This window comes from Heterodontus francisci, chromosome 33 (genome assembly GCF_036365525.1).
Source record: "Heterodontus francisci isolate sHetFra1 chromosome 33, sHetFra1.hap1, whole genome shotgun sequence".
Taxonomy (NCBI): domain Eukaryota; kingdom Metazoa; phylum Chordata; class Chondrichthyes; order Heterodontiformes; family Heterodontidae; genus Heterodontus; species Heterodontus francisci.
In genome coordinates this window covers 55,195,546-55,219,754 of record NC_090403.1, presented here as the reverse complement: position 1 = coordinate 55,219,754, position 24,209 = coordinate 55,195,546, and the positions used below count along the sequence as shown (strand labels likewise).

At 44.8% G+C, this 24,209-nt stretch overlaps 2 protein-coding genes across 9 annotated transcripts in view; one reads left to right on the top strand and one right to left on the bottom strand.

Moving 5' to 3' along the window:
- LOC137348236 (sorting nexin-11-like) overlaps positions 1 to 24,209 on the top strand; it is a 128,080-nt gene that overhangs the window by 46,662 nt on the left and 57,209 nt on the right. The window lies entirely within an intron of this gene.
- LOC137348235 (uncharacterized protein C17orf113-like) overlaps positions 1 to 24,209 on the bottom strand; it is a 74,926-nt gene that overhangs the window by 5,016 nt on the left and 45,701 nt on the right. For 6 of the 7 annotated variants that reach the window (XM_068013614.1, XM_068013615.1, XM_068013617.1 and 3 more), the window contains 6 exons: positions 21,841 to 22,008; positions 20,397 to 20,600; positions 13,500 to 13,631; positions 5,299 to 5,466; positions 2,814 to 2,999; positions 1,520 to 1,699 (listed from right to left, as the gene is read on the bottom strand). In XM_068013614.1, coding sequence (XP_067869715.1) covers positions 1,520 to 1,699; positions 2,814 to 2,999; positions 5,299 to 5,466; positions 13,500 to 13,631; positions 20,397 to 20,600; positions 21,841 to 22,008 — 1,038 coding nt within the window. The remainder of the gene's footprint in view (positions 1 to 1,519; positions 1,700 to 2,813; positions 3,000 to 5,298; positions 5,467 to 13,499; positions 13,632 to 20,396; positions 20,601 to 21,840; positions 22,009 to 24,209) is intronic. The other variant, XM_068013619.1, reaches the window with a different exon arrangement.

The following is a 24,209-nucleotide window of genomic DNA, read 5'->3' as shown; positions in this document are numbered from 1 at the left end:
ATTTAATTAGATCATGACTGATCTGTACATCAACTCCATTTATCTGTTTTTGATCCATATCCCTTTAATGCCCTTACCCAACTAAAATCTGTCCCTCTCGGTCTTGAAAATTTCAATTGACCCCAACATCCACAGCCCTTTGGGGGAGAGAGTTCCAGATTTCCACTCCCCTTTGTGTGAAGAAGTGCTTCCTGACATCGCCCCTGAACAGTCTGCCTCTAATTTTAAGGTTATGCCCCCTTGTTCTGGATTCCCCCCTTCAAAGGAAATCGTTTCTCTATATCCACCCTATTGAATCCTTTTATCATTTTAAACAGTTCAATTAGATTCTAAACTCAAGGGAATACAATCCAAGTTTATACAAGCTGTCCTTATAACTGTTTAAACCCCAATATCATTCTGGTGAATCTGTGCTGTACCCCCTCTAAGGCCAACATGTCCTTCCTGACAGGCGGTGCCCAAAACTGAACACAATATTCGAAAGTTCTGTACAACTGTAGCATAGCTTCTCCCCTTCTCCCCTCTTTATTCCAGCCCCCATGACATAAAAGCTAACATTCTATTAGCCTTTTTGATTATTTCATGAGCTAACTCAGCACAGACCGGAGATTAAACTTTTTATTTTGTTTGTTCTCAGAATATGGGTGATTCTGGCAAAGCCACATTTATTATCTAACCCTTGTTACCTTAAAGGCAATAGAAATCAACCATGCAGGCCAGACCAGGTAGGGGTGGCAGGTTACCTTCCTGAAGGACATTAATGAACCAGTTGGGTTTTTAACCTGGCAGTTTTTCTGGTTCCAGTCCACTAATGACCAGATTAGGGCCTCCTTGATCAGTACGAGTTAGTACCACACTGGATTTACTTAGAAAGATAAACTTTCCAGTCAGCACTGTGCTTGTATGGATGCTTAATGCCCTCAAAACAAATTTGATGACAAAGTTAAAACAGCACAACAAAAATCTGCATTTATTTCGCACCTTTAACAAAGTAAAACATCGCAAGTCACTTCACAGTGCTGTTATCAAACAAAATAATACACCAGGCCACATAAAGATATTAGGACAGGTGACCAAAAACTTGCTCAAAGAGGTAGGTGTTAAGGAGCAACTTAGAGAAGGAGAGAAAAATACAGAAGTGAAGAGGTTTAGCGAGGGAATTCCAGACCTTAAGGCCCAGGCAGCTGAAGGCACAACAGCCATTCATAGAGCATTGAAATTCAGGTATGTGCAAGGGCCCAGAATTGGAGGAGCGCAGAGATCACAGAGGGTTGTGGGCCTGGAGAAAGTTAGAGACAGGAAGGGCAAGGCCATGGAGGAATTTAAATGCAAGGATGAGAATTTTAAAATTGAGGCTTTGCCAGATCAGGAGTCAGTGTGGGTCAGTGAGCACAGTGGGTGATGGGTGAATAGGAGGAATTAGGTAGGGCTGTGTACATGACTGATGCTGGCTGGAAATTCTATCTTCTATCTGGGAGAGTGCTTCATGGTTCATTGAAATTCTACCTCATGAATGTACCTTTGTAAAACTGACTTCTCTTCTTGGACGTGGAGTCCTCCCACGCCTGCCCTCCATACTGGTTGCGAGAAAGTTCTGCTGCCGGATTGAAAGAGTGTGACCCTGGGAGCTCACTGTATGAGCCCCGAGAGGGGAGCTGGGCCCCCAACTGCTGAAGCACTTGCGCCAGTGTCTGTTTTCCTGAGAGAAAGAACAATGCAAGAAATAGTTTTTACTTTTTTCTTCTCTCCTTACCTTCCTAGCCCAATGGTGCCAATTAACACTGAGGCATTGTTACTTGCATGTCAGCTGTGGCTAAAGCTTGACCGAGGGGGCAAGTCTTTGCTTGTGAACTTGTGTTAGCCGTGGCTCAGTGGGTAGCACCCTTGCCTCTGAGTCAGAAGGTTATAGGTTTCCGTCCCACTCCAGAGACTTGAGCATAAAAATCTGGAGATGGTAAACAAAGGCCCCATCTGTTCTCTAAGGTGAATGTAAAAGATTCCGTAGCACTGTTTTGAAGAAGAGCAGGGGAGTTATCCTCAGTGACCTGGCCAATATTTATCCAATCAACATTAATAAAAATAGGTCTTCCTGGTCATTATCGCTGTGTGGTTTATGGAAGCTTGCTGCATGCAAATTGACTGCCACATGTTTTACAGTGGTGTCTATACTTTAAAAGTACTTCATTGGTTGTTTGCTGTTTGGCATATCCTGAACCTGTGAAACATGCAAGTTTTCTCTTTATTTTTTCTTTATGTATCAATAAAAAAAAAATCTTTCTGCATGGGCAGGAAATCATTCTATAAATTCTTTATAAAAAAAATTACTGCAAGATCCTCCTGGAGAGCAAAGATAACACGAGCCTCTTTTTCCCTATTGCCAGCTGCTTTCTTAAACCCCTCTCCCCTACCCTTTCACGTCCAACAATGGTATTGCCCCAATGCTACGTTGGAACATCAATCAGATTATGTGCTCAAATCCTGCTTCTGATCCCGAGACAAGAGTGCTTCCAAATGAGTCAAACTAATGCTTAAATATAATTCAGTTTGTTGTATTTCCTAAACTACAGAAAGGAAACTATTGGATGCCAGGATCCTGATCCCTTGGGAATGGCTTTAGAAAGACTTGGATTTATATAGTATCTTTCATGACCTCACGACCTACCCTACATACTGTACTGGACTGTCAACCTAAGTCTCCAGAGTGGAAGTTGAACCCACAACCTTCTGATTCAGAAGCAAAAGTGCTACCACTGAGCCACAGTTTAACCACAAGAGAAAAGTTTACAGTCAGCGGGTTTGTACAGTGACTGTACCTTTGTAAGAAGGAATGCTTTGGCTCTGATGCTCTTTGGACAGGGACTCTTCCTCTTGCAATATCCGCTCATGCCTGTTGGTTCCAGCAATTGTGCGATAAATTGGGGTCTTGGTCCTCATGATCTCATCCGAGGGATTGTCTGACGGGCTTGGTTTGTGTCTGTGACCTAGTAACTCTTCCGGCTCTGTCAGATGGAACACAATTACTTTTGAATGGAAGTTGTCTACAGGCAGGTGAATTAATGCCCATTCTACCTGCATTTTTCCCTCAACACAGTGGTGACCAGCAGTGAATTTTAACAGCGCCTGGGAATTTTGCCTTTCTAGTTTTCTTCTCTTTCCCTCTCCTCTGCAGACTCTTGCTGAGCTAGTTTCACAGGCATCAGCAGCCCTCTGCTACCTAGCCCAAGTCACTGGTTCTTCAGTTTTGAGCCAGACAGTGAGTGATGGCAATCACAGTCAAATCCAATCCTTCTTTCATCACACATCTGGACACCTAGAGGTTTTGATAGGGGTCACTGGAAAGCAGGAGTAGGAATCTGGGCTAAACTTTGCTTTGCACAACATGGAACACTGTGAAACCTAGTGTTTAGGGATCCCTACTATCTATTTATCTATCCCTCCATCTAGCCATGTAAGCTTTGGTTTAGTAGTAGCACTCTTGCATTTGAGTCATAAGGTTGTGGAGCCCCACTCCAGAGACTTGAAAACATGATCGAAGCTGACACTTCAGGACAATACTGAGGGAGTGCTACACAGTCAGAGATGCCCTCTTTTGGATGAGACGTTAAACTGAGGTACTGTCTGCCCTCTCAGGAAGACATACAAGATTACATGGCAAAGATAATTCAAGGCTCCTTTTCTCTATTACCAGCTACCTCCTTAAATCTTCTATACTGCTGCCTCACCTCTAACAAGTTCCAAAAATTCATGGATTTGTCATCACGATAGAAATGAATCATTCAGATATCTCTGCTGCTTTCCCTCTTTTTGACCACCAAGCCAAACCTCCCCCAGCCATGAACCCCCACTTCACTCTGGCTTCTTCCCCTAGCCCTTTCCAATTTCATCTTAACCACAAGACTGGCATCTGCTCTCTTAACCCCATTCCCATTAAACACCTGGATCTGCAAGCTAGCTGGCATTATAAATGGTTCCCTCTCCCTTTCAAACCCACAGTCTTCACGCTTTCCTCAAGAACCCACCTTCAACCTCCAAGATCCTGGAACACATTGTTGCCTCCCAAACCTGGGGACATATCTCCCCAACTCCTTCCTTAAATCCTTCTAGCCAGGTTGTCACCCCTCCTCAAGCATTGAAATGGCCTTACCCAAATTCATAAACAATATTTTCTGTGATTGTGATTGTGGTGTGTTATCCCTCCTCATCCTCCTCGACCTCTCTGCAGTCAACACAGTCAATCACACCATATTCCTCCAATGCCTCTTTTCCATTCTCCAGCTCAGTAGAACTTCCCTTGCTCGTTTCTAGTCTTGTTTTGTATGATTGTAGCCAGGGTATCTCCAGCAACAGTTTCTCTTCTCGCCCCGCAGTGTCACCTTGGAAGCCCCTCATCGATCCATCCTTGATCCTGTCCTTCTCCACTTCGACATGCATACATCATCTGCAGACATGGGGTCAGCTTCTACACTTGGGTTGATGATACTCAGCCTGTCCACCATCTCTCTTGGCCCTTCCACTGCTGCTCGTCCAATCCAACCAACTTTGATGATCAAATCGACTCCTACGCCCCATCAAAAGCTTGTTTTTAAAATTCTCATCCCTGTATTTAAATTCTTTCATGACCTCGCCCTTCCCTAAACTCCTCGAGCGCTACAACCTTCCGAACTCTGTTCATCTGACTCTGACCTCTTGTGGACCCCCTGCTCCTTTTGCCCCACTGGTGGTCATGCTTTCTGTCATGTTGGTCGCACACAGTGTATTTCCCTCCTTAAACCTCACTACCTCTTTCAAGACCTTCCATAAAACTCATCTCTTTGGCCAAGTTCTTTAACACCCCCCTCTAATCTTTATTCTTTGAAACACTGTCTGTTTTTCTTTTACATTTCCATGAAGCACCTGGGGCATCTTTTTATGTTGAAGGGACTATATACATGCGCATTGTTGTTGTTGTACGTTCTCAGTTGGCATATCACAGAATATGGGGCTGCTAGTTTATGCAGTGGATGAATAAGTCAAATTTCACTTCTAATGGAGGGACATTCTGGGACTTATTAGTGTTGAGGATTGATTCCTTGATTTTGTTTTGATTTTCCATGAAAACCATGACATTGGCTTTTAAGGGGCTGCTAGAAGTCACTGTTCCATATTAATTCAAACAATCCAAACCACTTTCATTTATAAGCTCAGTGTCTTATTAATATGAGAAAACGAATGAGCAGAAACTGAGAGAGTCCTATTTGATAGACAGGGCTTCGCTGCTCTGATTACAGGGAGAGAAAATCAAAGGCAAAAAGATCTCACCTCTGTAGAATGAGTAACTGTGGCAGGCCTGTTGAGGGCTTTCTTCTTGCTTGATTCGTTTTACAGTGTGATGGGCGCTTGCTACCCGATGAATCACAGGCTGCGTCATTGTGCCTTCATCAGATGAGGTGTCTGATGAGTCTGAGGTAAACTGTTGATCTGAAGGAACTTTTGGTATAAACAAAAAATCAGGTGACTGCTACAAACTTTAGAAAGTTCGAAGAGCCCATAATAATTCCTTCAAAAATAAATGAATAAATGTGGACAGCTGTGGCTCAGTTGGTAGTACTCTAACCACCGAGTGGGCTCATCCCACTCTAGAGTCTTGAGCACAAATTCCAGGCTGACACTCCCAGTGCAATACCGAGGGAGCGTTGCACTGTCCAAGGTGCCGTCTTTTGGATGATAAGGTAAGCCAAGGCCCTGTTTGCCCTCTGTGTTGGATGTAAATGTTCCCTTATCACTATTTTGAGGAAGAACAGGGGAGTTCTCCACAGTTTTCTGGCCAATATTTATCCCTTAACCAATATCACTAAAAAAATATATAAATTAATCTTGCCATTATCACATTGCTATTCGTGGGAGCTTGCTGTGTGAAAATTGGCTGCCGCATTTCCTATGTTACAACAGTGACGACACTTTAAAAGTACTTAATTGGCCATAAAACGCTTTGGCCATCCTGAGGTCGTGAAAGGCACTATATAAATGTAAATCTTTTTATAAAACTAAAATGTGAACTCCAATCTCGGTGTTAAGTTTACAGACGAACAAGTAACTTTCCCTCTCCGGGGACCTCACATACTAAGTGTAATGAAGATCTGTCTGCTGGTTTAGGAGCTGCTCCTATTCTGTTGTTCTCATACTGTCTGAACCTCCACCATGTGCGTTAAACCTCCAAAGGAGACTTAAAGAAAAATCAGTTTCCTCCTCCCCTTTCTTGGCTCTTGCTGGAATTAGAATTCCATGAGGTTTTGCAGCCCTGAGTGTTAACAAGCTATTCAGCTAGGTGAGCGTCACAAGCCAGCACAAATCTATCCTTACCCGCTGGTCATAGATGGACATTTAACGGAACAGGTCACTGAGTAGTGATTGGGATTAGAAACCCTGTCTGCTTAACCCCCATCCCCGTCTAGAACCATAGAAAAGTTACAGCACAGAAGGAGGCCATTCTGCCCATCGTGTCTGCGCCAGCTGAGAAAACTAGCCGCCCAATCTAATCCCACCTTCCAGCACCTGGTCCATAGCCTTGCAGGTTACAGCACTTCAGGTGCATGTTCAGGTACCTTTTAAATGATTTGAGGGTCTCTGCCTCCACCACCGATCCGGGCAGTGAATTCCAGACACGCGCTACCCTCTGGGTGAAAACGTTTTTCCTCATGTTCCCTCTAATCTTTCTACCAGTCACCTTAAATTTGTGCCCCCTGGTAATTCACCTCTCTGCTAGGGGAAACCGATCCTTCCTGTCTGCTCTCTCCAGGCCCCTCATAATTTTGTGCACCTCATTTAAGTCACCCCTCAGCCTCCTCGGTTCCGAGGAAAACAACCCTTGCCAATCCAATCTTTCCTCATAGCTGCAACTTTCAAGCCCAGGCAACATTCTTGTAAATCTCCTCTGTACTCTCTGCAGAGCAATTTTGTCCTTGATGTAATGTGGTGACCAGAACTGTACGCAATATTCCAGCTGTGGCCTAACCAGCGTCTTATACAGTTCCAGCATCACATCCCTGCTTTTGAATTCTATAGCTTGGCCAATAAAGGAAAGCAATCCATATGCCTTCTGCACCACTCTATCTACCTGTCCTACCACCTTCAGGGACCTGTGGACATGCAATCCAAGGTCTCTCACTTCTTCTACCCTCTGAATATTCTCCCATTTATTTTGTATTCCCTTGCTTTGATTGCACTCCCCAAATGTATTTCCTCACACTTTACTGGACTGAGTTCCATTTTCCACTTTCCCGCCCACTCAAGCAAACCATTGATATAATTCTGTTCTACAGCTGTCCTCTTCAATAGCAACTACACAGTCAAGTTTTGTGTCATCTGCAAATTTCCCAATCGTGCCTCCCACATTTAAGTCCAAATCATTAATATACACCAAAAACAGCAAGGGACCCAACACTGAGCCCTGTGGAGTGCCATTGGAAACCGCTTTCAGCTCTCCCGACATGGTGATGCTGAAGCTCATCTGTGTCCAGCTGACGAGCTAACTCAGCACAGATCAGGCTTGCAGAGCTCAGTTGCAAATCAAATGGTGGATTTAATCACTGAGCCATCCAGGAAGACCTTTTAAATGTTTTTAGTCAATTTTCTCCCCTTTCTTGGAAATCTAAATCATGCTGAGGTGTGGGTTCCATAGTCATCCTCTGATACCGTAAGCAAGTGCTATTCTAGGGTGAACCTAGACAGTAAGGGTCGGCAGGCTATTCAACCCAAGGGGGCATCATAGCCGAGTGTGACCCTGTTCCCATCTGACACCCATGCACACGAGTACTAGGAGGGTCACTCAGTGGCAGTCATGATTGAGAAACCCCGATTGATTTCTTTTCTGATCCCACTCCCTCCATATTCCAAGGATGCTGATTGCAATTTCTATGCACCAATTGAGATCAGCTCAGTGTAGAGCAGGCATCAAAAATGCCAGCTTGTTCTTTGTGACTAGGTCTAGATTCCCTAGGATTTAGAAGAATGAGAGGTGATATAATTGAAACATATATAATTTTTAAGGGGCTTCACAGGGCAGCTGCTGGGACGATGTTTCTCCTGGCTGGGGAATCTAGACCTAGGGGTGACAGTCTCAGAATATGAGTGTGAATTCTTTACCTGATAGAGCTGTGGATACTTAGTTATTGAGCATACTTGAGTAAACGCGACATGAAGTCCTGCGACATTGACCACAAGTCGTGGGAGTTAATTGCCAGCGATCGTCAGAGCTGACGGACAGCTATAAAGGCGGGGCTAAAGAGAGGCGAGTCGAAGAGATTTAGCAGTTGGCAGGAAAAGAGACAGAAGGGCAAGGAGAGAGCCAACTGTGTAACAGCCCCGACAACCAATTTTATCTGCAACGCCTGTGGAAGAGTCTGTCACTCTAGAATTGGCCTTTATAGCCACCCCAGGCGCTGCTCCACAAACCACTGACCACCTCTAGGCGCTTACCCATTGTCTGTCGAGACAAGGAGGCTAAAGATACTTAAGACAGTGATCGATAGATTTTTGGGTACAAAGAGAATTAAGGGATATGGAGATAGTGCAGGAAGTTGGAATTGAGGTAGAAAATGAGCCATGATCTTATTAAATGGTGAAGTAGGCACGAAGGGCTGAATGGCCTACTTCTGCTATTTCTTATGTCTTTATGACTCAGTATCACACATCACCACACTTTGACTTGGGAGCCATCAAAGGAGTCATTTTCTGTTATCTTTTACTCTTGATCTTGGGTGCAAATTAATAAAAAAAAAAGAAGTAAGATAATTCTAGCAATGTACCAAAGAGGACTGGAATCCTCCAAACGTAGGAAATAATTGAGGGTCAGAACTATTTTCAGGCCCGAGCCCACTGATGTCTGACCTCCTCATAGCGCTGCAATCTTACAGGAAGTGGCCAATTAACTGGCCACGTCTGTGTTCGCTATCTAATTAAGGGTGGCAGGCGGGACAGTGACATGGGAGGCCCAAAGAGAGGTCCCGCAGCACTGGACATCTGGCAGCCCTACCAGGAGAGGTGACTGCTGCTGAGGCAAGTAGTTGAGCGTGAGGACATCTCAAAACGGAGGCACTTTCAGCTGGCTGCAGAATATGTTGTTTTTTTTAAATGGCTCAAGAGTTGTTAGGGCCATTAGTGTGGAGGGAGAAACCCCTCCACAGGAATGATTTCAGCTGTGGCAATTTCAGCTTTGTGATTCCGTCATTGGGGGTTTGAGAGGAGGCTCCAACGGCCCTCCGACCTGCCGCTGGGAGGCCACCTCCAAGTAGTTGCTGGACTCCCGACTCAGCGGTGATCATTCAACACCAGGAAAGTTCTGTTGTGTGGAATTATGGCCCTTGATTGGGGCCTTGGTTGGATTGATTGGCTGCCCGCCTTCCTAGAGTGGGCTGTCGATTCCCATGACATCCCTTCCCTGGGAAACTTGATCTGACGGGGGACACTGCCGGGGAGCCGTCCTGATGGGGTTTTCCTGATACTTTCCAGTATCTGGATGCTGGATGAACTTCGGATCATTCGGGAGGCGGAGGGGATTATTGACAGGAGTTATAGGGAGGCAGTCACACCTCAGGTAAAAGAAGTAGGTAGATGGGTTACCGTCAGGGGAAGGAAAGGGAACCAGCAGGCAGTGCAGGGATCCCCTGTGGCCGTTTCCCTCAACAACAGGTATACCGTTTTGGATACTGTTGGGGGGGACGACTTACCAGGGGTAAGCAATGGGGTGCAGGTCTCTGGCACAGAGTCTGTCCCTGTTGCTCAGAAGGGAAAAGGGAAGAGGAGCAGAGCATTAGTCATTGGGGACTCCATAGTTAGGGGAACAGATAGGAGGTTCTGTGGGAACGAGAGAGACTCACGGTTGGTGTGTTGCCTCCCAGGTGCCAGGGTACGTGATGTCTCCGATCGTGTTTTTGGGATCCTTAAGGGGGAGGGGGAGCACCCCCAAGTCGTGGTCCACATAGGCACCAACGACATAGGTAGGAAGAGAGATGGGGATTTAAGGCAGAAATTCAGGGAGCTAGGGTGGAAGCTTAGAGTGAGAACAACCAGAGTTGTTATCTCTGGGTTGTTGCCTGTGCCACGTGCTAGCGAAGAGAGGAATAGGGAGAGAGAGGAGTTGAACACGTGGCTGCAGGGATGGTGTAGGAGGGAGGGTTTTGGTTTCCTGGATAATTGGGGCTCTTTCTGGGGTAGGTGGGACCTCTACAAACAGGATGGTCTTCACCTGAACCAGAGGGGTACCAATATCCTGGGGGGGAGATTTGTTAGTGCTCTTCGGGGGGGTTTAAACTAAATCAGCAGGGGAATGGGAACGTAAATTGTAGTTCCAGTGTACAGGCTGTTGAGAGTAGGGAGGTAGGGGATAAGGTTACAGGGACGCAAGAGGGCACTGGCAAGCAAGAACTTGGTTTAAAGTGTGTCTACTTCAATGCCAGGAGCATCCGGAATAAGGTGGGTGAGCTTGCAGCATGGGTTGGTACCTGGGATCCTGATGTTGTGGCCATTTCAGAGACATGGGTAGAGCAGGGGCAGGAATGGATGTTGCAGGTTCCGGGATTTAGATGTTTCAGAAAGAACAGAGAAGAGGGTAAAAGAGGGGGGGGTGTGGCATTGTTAATCAAGGAAAGTATTACAGCGGCAGAAAGGACGTTTGAGGACTCGTCTACTGAGGTAGTATGGGCCGAGGTTAGAAACAGGAGAGGAGAGGTCACCCTGTTGGGAGTTTTCTATAGACCTCCGAATAGTTCCAGAGATGTAGAGGAAAGGATAGCGAAGATGATTCTCGACAGGAGCGAGAGTAACAGGGTAGTGGCTATGGGGGACTTTAACTTTCCAAATATTGACTGGAAATACTATAGTTCGAGGACTTTAGATGGGTCTGTTTTTGTCCAGTGTGTGCAGGAGGGTTTTCTGACACAGTATGTGGACAGGCCAACCAGGGGCGATGCCACATTGGATTTGGTACTGGGTAATGAACCCGGCCAGGTGTTCGATTTAGATGTAGGTGAGCACTTTGGCGATAGTGATCACAATTCGGTTAGGTTTACCTTAGCGATGGGCAGGGACAGGTATATACCGCAGGGCAAGAATTATAGCTGGGGGAAAGGAAATTATGACGCGATTAGGCAAGATTTAGGATGTGTAGGATGGGGAAGGAAACTGCAGGGGATGGGCACAAACGAAATGTGGAGCTTATTCAAGGAGCAGCTAATGCGTGTCCTTGATAAGTATGTACCTGTCAGGCAGGGAGGAAGTTGTCGAGCGAGGGAGCCGTGGTTTACTCAAGAAGTTGAAGCGCTTGTCAAGAGGAAGAGGGCGGCTTATGTTAGGATGAGACGTGAAGGCTCAGTTAGGGCGCTTGAGAGTTACAAGCTAGCCAGGAAGGATCTAAAGGGAGGGCTAAGAAGAGCAAGGAGAGGACACGAGAAGTCATTGGCGGATAGGATCAAAGAAAACCCTAAGGCTTTCTATAGGTATATCAGGAATAAACGAATGACGAGAGTTAGAACAGGGCCAATCAAGGATAGTAGTGGGAAGTTGTGTGCGGAATCAGAGGAGATAGGGGAAGCGTTAAATGAATATTTTTCGTCAGTATTTACAGTAGAAAAAGAAAATGTTGCCGAGGAGATTACTGAGATACAGCCTACTAGGCTAGATGGGATTGAGATTCACAAGGAGGAGGTGTTAGCAATTTTGGAAAGAGTGAAAATAGATAAGTCCCCTGGGCCAGATGGGATTTATCCTAGGATTCTCTGGGAAGCCAGGGAGGAGATTGCAGAGCCGTTGTTGTTGATCTTTAAGTCGTCATTGTCGACAGGAGTAGTGCCGGAGGACTGGAGGATAGCAAATGTTGTCCCCTTGTTCAAGAAGGGGAGTAGAGACAGCCCTGGTAATTATAGACCTGTGAGCCTTACTTCGGTTGTGGGTAAAATGTTGGAAAAGGTTATAAGAGACAGGATTTATAATCATCTTGAAAAGAATAAGTTCATTTGCGATAGTCAGCACGGTTTTGTGAAAGGTAGGTCGTGCCTCACAAACATTATTGAGTTTTTCGAGAAGGTGACCAAACAGGTGGATGAGGGTAAAGCCGTGGATGTGGTGTATATGGATTTCAGTAAGGCGTTTGATAAGGTTCCCCACGGTTGGCTATTGCAGAAAATACGGAAGTATGGGGTTGAAGGTGATTTAGAGCTTTGGATCAGAAATTGGCTAGCTGAAAGAAGACAGAGGGTGGTGGTTGATGTCAAATGTTCATCCTGGAGTTTAGTTACTAGTGGTGTACCGCAAGGTTCTGTTTTGGGGCCACTGCTGTTTGTCATTTTTATAAACGACCTGGATGAGGGTGTAGAAGGGTGGGTTAGTAAATTTGCGGATGACACGAAGGTCGGTGGAGTTGTGGATAGTGTCGAAGGGTGTTGTAGGGTACAGAGGGACATAGATAGGCTGCAGAGCTGGGCTGAGAGATGGCAAATGGAGTTTAATGCGGAGAAGTGTGAGGTGATTCACTTTGGAAGGAGTAACAGCAATGCAGAGTACTGGGCTAATGGGAAGATTCTTGGTAGTGTAGATGAGCAGAGAGATCTTGGTATCCAGGTACATAAATCCCTGAAAGTTGCTACCCAGGTTAATAGGGCTGTTAAGAAGGCATATGGTGTGTTAGCCTTTATTAGTAGAGGGATCGAGTTTCGGAGCCACGGGGTCATGATGCAGCTGTACAAAACTCTGGTGAGGCCGCACCTGGAGTATTGCGTGCAGTTCTGGTCACCGCATTATAGGAAGGATGTCGAAGCTTTGGAAAGGGTGCAGAGGAGATTTACTAGGATGTTGCCTGGTATGGAAGGAAGGTCTTACGAGGAAAGGCTGAGGGACTTGGGGTTGTTTTCGTTAGAGAGAAGGAGGAGGAGAGGTGACTTAATAGAGACATACAAGATAATCAGAGGGTTAGATAGGGTGGATAGTGAGAGTCTTTTTCCTCGGATGAGGATGGCAAACACGAGGGGACATAGCTTTAAGTTGAGGGGTGAAAGATATAGGACAGATGTCAGAGGTAGTTTCTTTACGCAGAGAGTAGTAGGGGCGTGGAACGCCCTGCCTGCAACAGTAGTAGACTCGCCAACTTTAAGGGCATTTAAGTGGTCATTGGATAGACATATGGATGTAAATGGAATAGTGTAGGTCAGATGATCGGCGCAACATCGAGGGCCGAAGGGCCTGTACTGCGCTGTAATATTCTAATTCTAAAAAAAAAAAAATTCTAATTCTAATTTCCCGGCTGTCCCACCTCCGAGGGGCCAGGAAGATTCCAGATAAGAATGTCCTCTCCTCCCTTAGTCTGTGTACCAGGAGTCACCAAGGAGTAATTATTGCCCATTCTGGTATAAGTCCTGCAGGGCCCTGGACAGTTGAGTATTTAGTACCTGATATCACTTTTACCATGTATTTTAAACAAAGGCCACGATCTCACCTGCCATTTATTTGCTTGTTAAATAGGAAACTCTTACCTTTGTAAAACTGATAGGTATGGCTAGGAGAATCCTCCATCTTAACTCGCTCTCCCTTACTCTGGCTGCCTGTTGCTGGAGTTTCATTTGAGGTTCCAGGCATCTCTCGTTGACTTCTCAGATCTAATGGTGCTGGGAAGATGCAGTTAAAAGGAATAAATGTGAGCAATTGCATGTAGTGATGTTGCATAAGAAATAGGAGCAGGAGTAGACCATGTGGCCCATTGAGCCTACTCCGCCATTTAGTATGATCATGGCTGCTCTTGGGCTTCAACTCCACTTTCCCGCCTGCTGCCATATCCTTTGATTCCCTGAGAGACCAAAAATCTGTCTATCTCAGCCTGAAATAAATTCAGTGATGGTGCATCCACAACCATCTGAGGTAGAGAATTCCAAAGATTTGCAACCCTTTCAGTGAAGAAATTTTGCCTCATCTCAGTCCTAAATGATTGGTCCCTTATCCTGAAACTGTGCCCCTTGTTCTAAATTCCCCACCCAGCGGATACAATGTCTCATTATCTACCCTGTCAAGCCCCTTCAGAATCTTGAATGTTTCAATGAGATCACCTCTCATTCTTCTAAACTTCAGAGAGTGTATACCCAATTTACTTAACCTCTCATCATAGATTCACAACCCTCTGAGTAAAGAAATTTCTCCTCATCTCTGTCCTAAGTGGCTTCCCCCTTATATTGAAATTGTGTCCCCCGGGTTCTAGACTCCCTAACAAGGGGAAACATCTTAGTTGCATCTACCCTGTCTATCCCTTTAAGTATTTTATAGGTTTCAATGAGGTCACCTCTCATTCCTCGAAACGCTAGAGAATACAGGCCCAGTTTCCCCAATCTCTCTTCATAGGACAGTCCGGCCATCCCGGGAACAAGTCTGGTCAACCTTCGTTGCACTCCCTCTATGACAATAATATCCTTCCAAAGGTAAGGGGACCAAAACTGCACACAGTTCTCCAGGTGCGGTCAAACCAAGGTTCTATACAATTGAAGCAAGATTTCACTACTCTTGTACTCAAATCCTGTTGCGATAAAGGCTAACATACCATTAGCCTTCTTAATTGCTTAATTGAAATGTTGTATACCCTGGAATATTTATTTCCCAACCTTAGTCACCTTGTAACCATGTCTCTGTAATGGTGATTAGATCTAAACCATTTATCTCTATTTGTGTCACTAGTTTATCTTTCTTATTGCAGATGCTGCACACATCAACAACAACTTGCATTTATATAGCACCTTGAACATAGTAAAATGTTCCAAAGCTCTTCACAGAAGCATTATCAAATGTATTTTGACACCAAGGGAGGTATTAGGACTGGTGACCAAAAACTTGATCAAAGCAGCATGTTTTTAAGGAATGTCAAAGGAGGAAATAGAGGTGGAGAAGTGGAAAGGTTTAGAGAGGGAATTCTAGAGCTTACGGCCAAGGCTGCTGAAGGCACAGCCATCAATGGTAGAGTGATGAACATCAGGGATCCCTCTTGATTCACTCCCTCCTTTTCCTTCTCTTTCCATCCTTCGTCCCTTCCTTTTCTTTTCCTCCTTCCTTCCTTTGCTTCACTTTATCTATTCTTCTTTTCTTTCCTTCCCTCCAGACCCTCCTCCAGTCCCATCATCTTCCTTTTCTTTGCATTTCTCTCTTCCTTTTATCCTTCTCCCTTCTTCCCTTCTCTCCCTTGCTTCTTCCTTTTCTTCCATCCTTTTCCTTTTTTCACTTCCTCCTTTTCTTTCTCTTGACTCCTCGCATCCCTTTTCTCCCTCCCTTCCCATCCTTCCCTTCCATTTCTTTCCTATCTTATCTTGATCCCTCAAGCACATATTTTGAAAGGAACTCTTAAATTTGAAAGGATCTATATCAAGTGTTATTAAATGAGTAAAAGCCTAGAGGAGTGATTAAACCTGGGATATTTCTGTTCTGTTTAGCTGAGTGGTACCCCAATGCTTTTACCCACCCCTTCCAATTGTCTCTTTACCCTTCCCTGCTGAAAGTGTTGATTCAGACTGGCCAATCATCATATGCCAATCTAGAAAGTGAGTGTTGGTAGGCTATTCAACTGCAAGAGCATCACAGGTCACAAACAAGCTGAATCATGTCTCTTCCTGATGTTTACACACATTCACTCACAGCAGTGGTTGTGACTTAATGATAATCCTGGTTTATTTTCTCCTCCTTAACCTAGGACCACTGATGCCAATTGTAACGCTACTGCTGCCAGTGTTTAATTAACTTAGCACAGGCCGGGTATTGAATCTGGAGCGTTTCTACTCTGTGTAGCTCATACACTGACTGCTTTAACTAGCTGTGCAGATGGGGGGAAGGGAGAAATGGGTGAAAAATTGTTGCATTATTTCTTAATTAAATTTGCAGCGATAACACTGCAATTGTTAATCATTTATTGTGAATGTTATTCTGCATTAACACAAAGGACATTGGCATCAATTGTTGGCACAGAAACTGACTTAGAACTGAACCAACACCCCAACCCCAAGTAAAATTGAAACTGTACTTTGGAAAACGCCAACTGATTCCAGCGAGTGATTATAAACCATCTAATCTAATCTGGGTTCAGATGACTGTTATAAACTGGCCTTGCTTTGCTCTGCTGTTTCGAGGTGTCATTTGACACCCCCCGGCCCCCGATTAGATTAATGCCTTGTAAACACTCCCGGTATCTCTTTTTCTCCATTTAAAAGGCCTGTATGCTGGTCACAAAACCCAGCTGGGAAATTTATCTCTTTGTGTCTTGCACAATGTATGGTGATGGAATGGCTGTGGTAAGAGACACAGTGTCAGTGAAATTACACAAAATGTGTCCACTGTATATACAGGGATTGGAAAGAGTGCTGCCAATAAGGTGCAGTTTATTGTCTGAATTAGAAGCAAACTAAACTTTTTTAGTGTCTGCTGCCATTCCTCAACCTGTTTCTCGCTGCAAAAATCAAGAGTGATTGCAAAATAGTGAGGTCCATGGAACAAAATTGAATTTACTGAAGCTTAATGTGGATATTGGAGGGGTTAGAGGTTTTAGTATTTTGCTTGCTGTCAGTTTATGTTAGGAGACAGTAACATTCACGTGGAGCCATAGGGAAAGGATGACTATTTAACCATGGTCTGTGTCTCCTGCTGCATGCACACTCACTCTCATACACACAGTCACACTCTCACTCATTCTCACTCTCACTTACAAATTTACTCATTCTCATTTTCACACACTTTTACTCATTCTCACTCACTCTATGCATACTCATTCTCTTGCTCTCACGCATGCTCCCCTCCTCTCACGCATGCTCCCCTCCTCCCCCCCCATTGTTTTATCTCTCCTCCCCTGAAGGTGCTGTGTGTTGCTGGATACAGGCACCTTGCATAAGTGACCATTTTTATGAATCTAGTTGGTCATAAAACTGACCTCCTGGTGAGGTGCTCTGGAACCCAGCATCACTCAGTGTCATCAGAGGGGAAGATTAATAATAAAAAGTAATAGCTTGCAAAGTCTTACAAACACAATCTGAGGAGATTATTTTGTCAGGGTATAGTGAAGCTCTGATTGAATAGAGACTTTTTAAAATGCTTAAGCAGTGACTTCTGATATTGAGTTGGGCCCGGTTTTAAGTACCATCAGATCTGATACAGAGACCTGGCTACAAACTGGGCATAATTGGGAGCTAAATATTCCAGGCTGTAGGATCTTCAGAATAGACAGGGAAATTGGGAAAGGAGGAAGAGTAACAATATTGATAAATGGCATCATTACAGCAGTGGAAAGAACGGGTTTCAGGAGGGTGAGGAGGCAATGGACACAGTATGGGTAAAGCTAAGGAATAGTAAAGGACGCAAGATGGTTGGATTATCTACAGACTTCTTTACAGTAATGATATAATGGGGAAATATATAAATAGGGAGATCAGGGAAGCAGGTAATAAAAACAATATAGTTAAAAAGAGAGATTTTAGTTTTCACATAGACTGGGAGAAGCAGAATAGCACAAGTAGTAAAGGCACTGAATTTCTAGGATGTATTCCAGACAGTTTTCTGCGCAGAGTTCACACAGAGCTCAGTGGGGATAGTGTGTAAATCAGTAGGCAGGAACTCCACATTCTCCCCTATCCCCCATAACCTTTCACCCTCTTGCTTATCAAGAATCTATCTACCTCTGCCTTAAAAATATTCAAAGACTCTGCTTCCACTTTTGAGGAAGAGAGTTCCAAAGACTCACGACCCTCTGAGAGAAAGGATTTCACCTCATCTCTGTCTTAAATGGGTGACTCCTTATTTTTAAACAGTGACACCCTAGTTCTAGATTCTCCCACAAGAGGAAACATCTTTTCCACATCCACCCTGTCAAGACCCCTCAAGGTCTTATATGTTTCAATCAAGTCGCCTCTACTCTTCTAAACTCCAGCGGATACAAGCCTAGCCTGTCCAACCTTTCCTCATAAGACAGCCCGCCCATTCCAGGTATTAGTCTAGTAAACCTTCACTGAACTGCTTCCAACACATTTACATTCTTCCTTAAATAAGGAGACCAAAATTGTACACAGTACTCCAGATGTGGTCTCACCAATGGCCTGTATAACTGTAGCATAACCTCCCTACTTTCGTATTCAATTTGCCTTGCAATAAACGATAACATTCTATCAGCTTTCCTAATTACTTGCTGTACCTACATACTAACCTTTTGAGATTCACGCACTCAGATCCCTCTGCATCTTAGAGCTCTGCAATCTCTCACCATTTAGATAATATGTTTTTTTATTCTTCCTGGAGCTTTCCCCCAGCAGCTTTGGCACTTGGCTTTACAGCTGTGACCCGCGGTTAAAATTGCATTGGTGTCTGAATGACATCACTGGTCCTGACATTACAATACTGATGAGGCCCCTGCATGAGGAAGGCAGCCTCCCCACTCCCAAAAACCCAGGAGTTAAAATGGTGGGTGGGGAGCAAGAGGGGGCTCGTGCATAAGGAACACTGATCCTTTTTCTCCTCGCCAACCCAAACCTATCACTCTCATCGCTGCCCTGGCTGAGATCAGCTCAACCAGCGCAACTTGGAGATGGAATCTGGGACTGTCCTGGACTGTGTAATTCACCTACTTGCTGGATGAATTTTTGAGCTGACCTGTGGAGCTTTGTTCATGAGCCTTTCAATTAATTCACCTTGGTTTGACCACACTTGGAGTACTATGCACAGTTCTGGTCTCCATGTAATAAAAAAAATGTAGAGGCACTGGAGAAGGTGTAGAAAAGATTTTTTTTATTCGTTCTTGGGATGTGCGCATCGCTGGCGTGACCTTCATTTATTGCCCATCCCTAATTGCTTTCTTGAACCGCTGGAGTCCATGTGGTGTAAGTACACCCACAGTGCTGTTGCGGAGGGTGTTCCAGGATTTTGCCAGTGACAGTGAAGGAACGGCGATATAGTTCCAAGTCAGGATGGTGTGTGGTTTGGAGGGGAACTTGCAGGTGGTGGCGTTCCCATGCACCTGCTGCCCTTGTCCTTCTAGGTGGTAGAGGTCGTAGGTTTGGAAGGTGCTATCAACGGAGCTTTGGTGAGTTGCTACAGTGCGTCTTGTAGATTGTATACACTGCTGCCACTGCACACCGCTGGTGGAGGGAGTGGAAGTTTATGGTGGTGGGTGAGGTGTCGATTAAGCGGGCTGCTTTGGAGCTGAGTGGCTCCGGCAGAACCCAAACCAAGCATCAGTGAGCAGATTGTTGCTGAGTAAGTGCAGCCTGATAGCACTGTTGATGACACCTTCCATCACTTTACTGACGATTGAGAGTAGACTGATGGGACAGTAATTGGTTGGATTGGATTTGTCCTGCTGGGTAATTTTCCACATTTTCAGGTAGATGCCAGTGTTGCAGCTGTACTGGAACAGCTTGGGTAAGGGCGCAGCTAGTTCTGGAGCATAAATCTTCAGTACTACAGATGCGATGTTGTCAGGACCTTTGCTGTGCCTTCAGCTATTTCTTGCTATCACATGGAGTGAATCGAATTGTCTGAATACTATGATGCTGGGGACCTCAGGAGGAGCCCGAGATGGATCATCCACTCAGCACTACTGGCTGAAGATGTTTGCAAATGCTTCAGCCTTATCTTTTACACTGACATGCTGGGCACCCCCATCATTGAGGATGGGGATGTTTTCAGAGCCTCTTGCAGTTAGATGTTTAATTGTCCACCACCATTCACGACTGCATGTGACAGGACTGCAGATCTTTCATCTGAGCTGTTGGTTATGGGATTGTTTAGCATGCATGTAGTCCTGTGTTGTAGTTTCACCAGGTTGGCAGCTCATTTTTAGGTACACCTGGTGCTGTTCCTGGCATGCTTTTCTACAGTCCTCATTGTAATAGGGTTGGTCACCTGGCTTGATCATAATGGTAGAGTGAGGGATGTGCTGGGTCATGAGATTACAGGTTGTGATACAGATCTGATACAGATCTTTAGAGTTTTTGATAGGGTAGACATGGGGGATCTGTTTCCACATGTGGGGCAGACCAGAACTAGGTGCCATAAAGATAAGATAATCACTAATAAATCCAAGAGGGAAGTCAGAAGGAAATTCTTTACCGAGAGAGTGGCGAGAATGTGGAACTCACTACCATAGGGAGTGGTTGATGTGAATAGCATAGATGCCTTTAAGCGAAAGCTAGTGAGGAACATAAGGGGGAAAGGAATTTAAGGATCTGCTGATATAGTTCGATGAAGAGAGGTGGGAGGAGGCTTGTGTGGAGCATAAACACCCTCTCAGACCTATTAGACTGAATGGCCTTTTTCTGTCCTGTAAATTCTATGTAATTTCTTTATCATCAGCAAAGCAGATGTTGAAAGCTCAGTTCTGTGCTCTGGCTGCTTTCGGCAATCCTTCCTGCTGTAGCACTCACCTGTGTGAAACTGAAAGTTGTGGCCTGGTTCCGTGGAGACCTCCTCTTGCTTGATTCGTTTGGGTTTACGCTGAGTGGCTGCATCTTGCTGGACCAGGGGTTGTGCTGCTGGCATCTCGTCGGAAGAGCTGTCAGACGACCCATCCCCTGCTGCCTGCCACTGCCCATGCTGACTAGTGGGCACCGCTGGAAACTCGGCAGCTCCTGGAATGAGAAAAGGTCTGTCAGCAACCATACCATAAGGTGCAAAGAAATTCTGTTGGCCCGCTGGTTGATCAGTGTTCAAATCGCAGCAAATAAAGCAAAGGGGAGAAAAACTGTTTCCCCTCATCCCCAGACGATCAGGGCATCACCAAAAAATTAAAACCAGGCCTTTCAGGGGTGATGTCAGGAAGCACTTCTTCACACAAAGGGTAGTGAAAATCTGGAACTCTCCTGAAAAAGCAGTTGAGGCTGGGAGTCAATTGAGAATTTCAAAACTGAGATTGAAAGATTTTTGTTAGGCCACGGAATTAAGGGTTACAGAACCAAGGCATATAGGTGGAGTTGAGATATGGATCAGCTATAATCTAATTGAATGGCACTGCAGCTTCGAGGGGCTGAATGGCCTCCTGTTCCTGTGTTCCTACCCACTCTGTACAGTATATGTACAGGTACACTGAATATACAGCATGGAAACAGGCCATTTGGCCCAACCAGTTTGTGCTAGCATTTATTCTGCATTTGAGCCTGCTCCCATCTAACTATCAGCATAACTCTCCATTCCCAGTTATCTGGTCTCAGCCAGGGCGATAGCTGGGCTGCTACAGCCAGCCTCAAGCATTCCTGGGCTAGATTTGGGAACCAGTCTTGAGGGGCTGAAGAGTCTCCTGCTGCTGCTAAAAAGTTATACCTGCCTGGGACAGAGCTGCAGAATCCCATTACTCTGGGATTTACCCACATCGGAATGAGAAAGCTGTTTGCCATGGCCACCATCCAAGGGGTCATTCCTCATTGTGAGCCAAGACAATCATTGTTGGAGGGGCATCACGTACAAACCTGATCCTGTAATTAGCAGATGTCCACACTCAGCGGGAGTCATTGAGAGCCGTGGAAATACTGAAGCCTCTTAGAGCTCAGCACAGACTGTAGATTGAATCTGGGACTTTCTTGAGTTGTATAGCTCAGTGCCACGTAGAGCAAGATTGAATCTAGGGCCATCTTGTGCAGTTGTAGCTTGGTGCCATGTTGAGCATTCACCTACATAACCATTGGTGGGAGTTCTCTCTCTAGTTTTTTCTGTATCCTGCAAAATTCCCCTTTCTAACAAGCATTCTTCCTGTTATCACTGCAGTGAAATGAATACTGATCCAAAGAATCACATTTCTTGCAGCCACTAAATTAACAATTTCCATTTGAAATTTTAAAAATCCACCCACCCTTGTTTGGGTACAATAAGACTCGCCTGTATAAAACTGTGGGTCCTGCTCCTGCTCAGCTCCTTCTGCAGACTGGTCATGGGAATCTTCCTCTGCTTCATCCAGTGGCTGTGTTGCTGTTCCCTCTCCGTAGTAGTCTGGGACAGGCTGCCCATCTTGCAAGTAGAGAGATGGAGGCACAAAAACAGGGAAACCTGAAATGGCCAATACATATATACCTTAATATTTGTGTTTTCACTCCTTCTTTAAATCTGATCTCCAGTCCTGATGGTGATGACTTTTGCTGAATGAAAGCTCCTTGGGTGCACTCTGGTACCTCGTTCAATTAGCATCTTCTATGATTTTGTAAATCTTTATCTGCAAAGATTTGTTGGAACGTCGAATGCTTTGTCATGGGGAGTGGTTGAGACAGAGACCATTACAACTTTTACTCTAACAAAGAGCCATCACAGACATGAAGGGCTGAATGGCCTGCATCTCTAGCGTAAACTTCTATGGTTCTAATTTCTTGCGTCTGACTCAAGCAAGTGAGGCCTGGCAGAATACTTGACACTGGAGGGCATCAGAACTGAGCCTGGTCCCCTATACATCTGATACCCAAACACCCAGACTGTCCAGCAGTGGTCAGTGGATAATGATCAGGAACCCAAGCTAATATTTCCCCTCTACTGCAGGAGGTGAATAGTGGTGTCTCAAATGCTTCCTATGCTGAGAACAGCTAATTCAGCACAAGCTGTGTTTGGAGCCTAGGTCTTCTGATGTCTGTGTTTTCAGTTAAAATGTGGTGAAGCTTACAAACTTGTATTTAAAGAACACAAGCAGAGCCTAATGAGAGATGAGTGTTCAAGGAATAACCTTGTATAATTTTTAGTGCTTGAAAAAAACATATGTTAGCTTCCCCCGATAGTCTAGGCTAAATACTCCACAATGTGTACAACTGTGCTGTATGGACCAGAAGGGACTGGGAGCTAATGTAGATCAGTGAGCACAGGGGTGATGGGTGACTGGGATTTGGTGTAAGTTAGGATATGAGTTCAAGTTTATGGAGAGTGCAAGGTGGGAGGTCGGCCACGAGAGCATTGGAATAGTTGAATCAGAAAGTAACAAAGACATGGATGAGGGTTATTAATTCCACCAGTCAAATCAGGTTACTAGTCCAAAACACTAAAGGGGAAATTTTTTCAGAAGGATCCCTTTTAAAGATGGAGTCTTGTCATTCTTAGCAAAGCCTGGGCACCGGACCCAAACCTGTGTCGGGTTCGGGTCAGGCCGGGTCTGTATTCTGCGCCAGCATTTGGGCTCGGGTCTGGACTGTACTGTTTTGTTTCGTATTGTTTTAGTTTTAATCTTTCATTTTTTTCTGTTTCAATAATATGTTTGTTATTTTCGGGTCGGGCATTTACAAAAATTAAAGGACTCGGGCCCGGGTCAGGTTCGATTGGCTGTTGTCAGGTCGGGCCTGGGTCGGGTTTTAATTTTATACCCGAGCCAGGCTTTAATTCTTAGTACTTATTATTATATTATTGTTATTATTATTCGTCCCTCTATTCTGCCCCCTTGGCATCAACTGTGATTTGTATGCCTGTCTTTGCTGCACAGCCTGGCTGATTATTCTAGCCATTTATCAGCCCCTTTGTGATGAAGTTCCTTCTGCAGTCAAACCTAAATTTATTTTTTCCCTCGTTTCAATTTGACCTTTGCTTCTATCATCCTGCCGTATTGTAAAGTGATATTTAGCATTTCCTTTATCTAAGCCAATAAGACTTTATATACTTCAGCTGGATCCCGTTTAACTGTCTCTCTTTTGACTGTAACGATGAAGCTTTTATTTAATCTTTCCCTAAACTCGTTCCCCTTACATCTGCAATCATTCGCATTGCTCTATTTTTTTAAGGGTATCCTTTTGGAGGTTATGCTTCAGTTATACAGGGCCTTGGTGAGACCACATCTGGAGTACTGTGTACAGTATTGGTCTCCTTATTTAAGGAAGGATGTAAATGTGTTGGAAGCAGTTCAGAGAAGGTTTACTAGACTAATACCTGGAATGGGTGGGTTGTCTTATGAGGAAAGGTTGGACAGGCTAGGCTTGTATCTGCTGGTGTTTAGAAGAGTAAGAGGCGACTTGATTGAAACATATAAGATCCTGAGGGGTCGTGACAGGATCAATGTGGAAAGGATGTTTCCTCTTGTGGGAGAATCTAGAACTAGGGGTCACTGTTTAAAAATAAAAGGTCGCCCATTTAAGACAGAGATGAGGAGCAGTTTTTTCTCTGAGGGTCATGAGTCTTTGGGACTCTCTTCCTCAAAAAGCTTGGAAGCAAAGTCTTTCAATATTTTTAAGGCAGATGTAGATAGATTCTTGATAAGCAAGTGGGTGAAAGGTTATTGGGGGTAG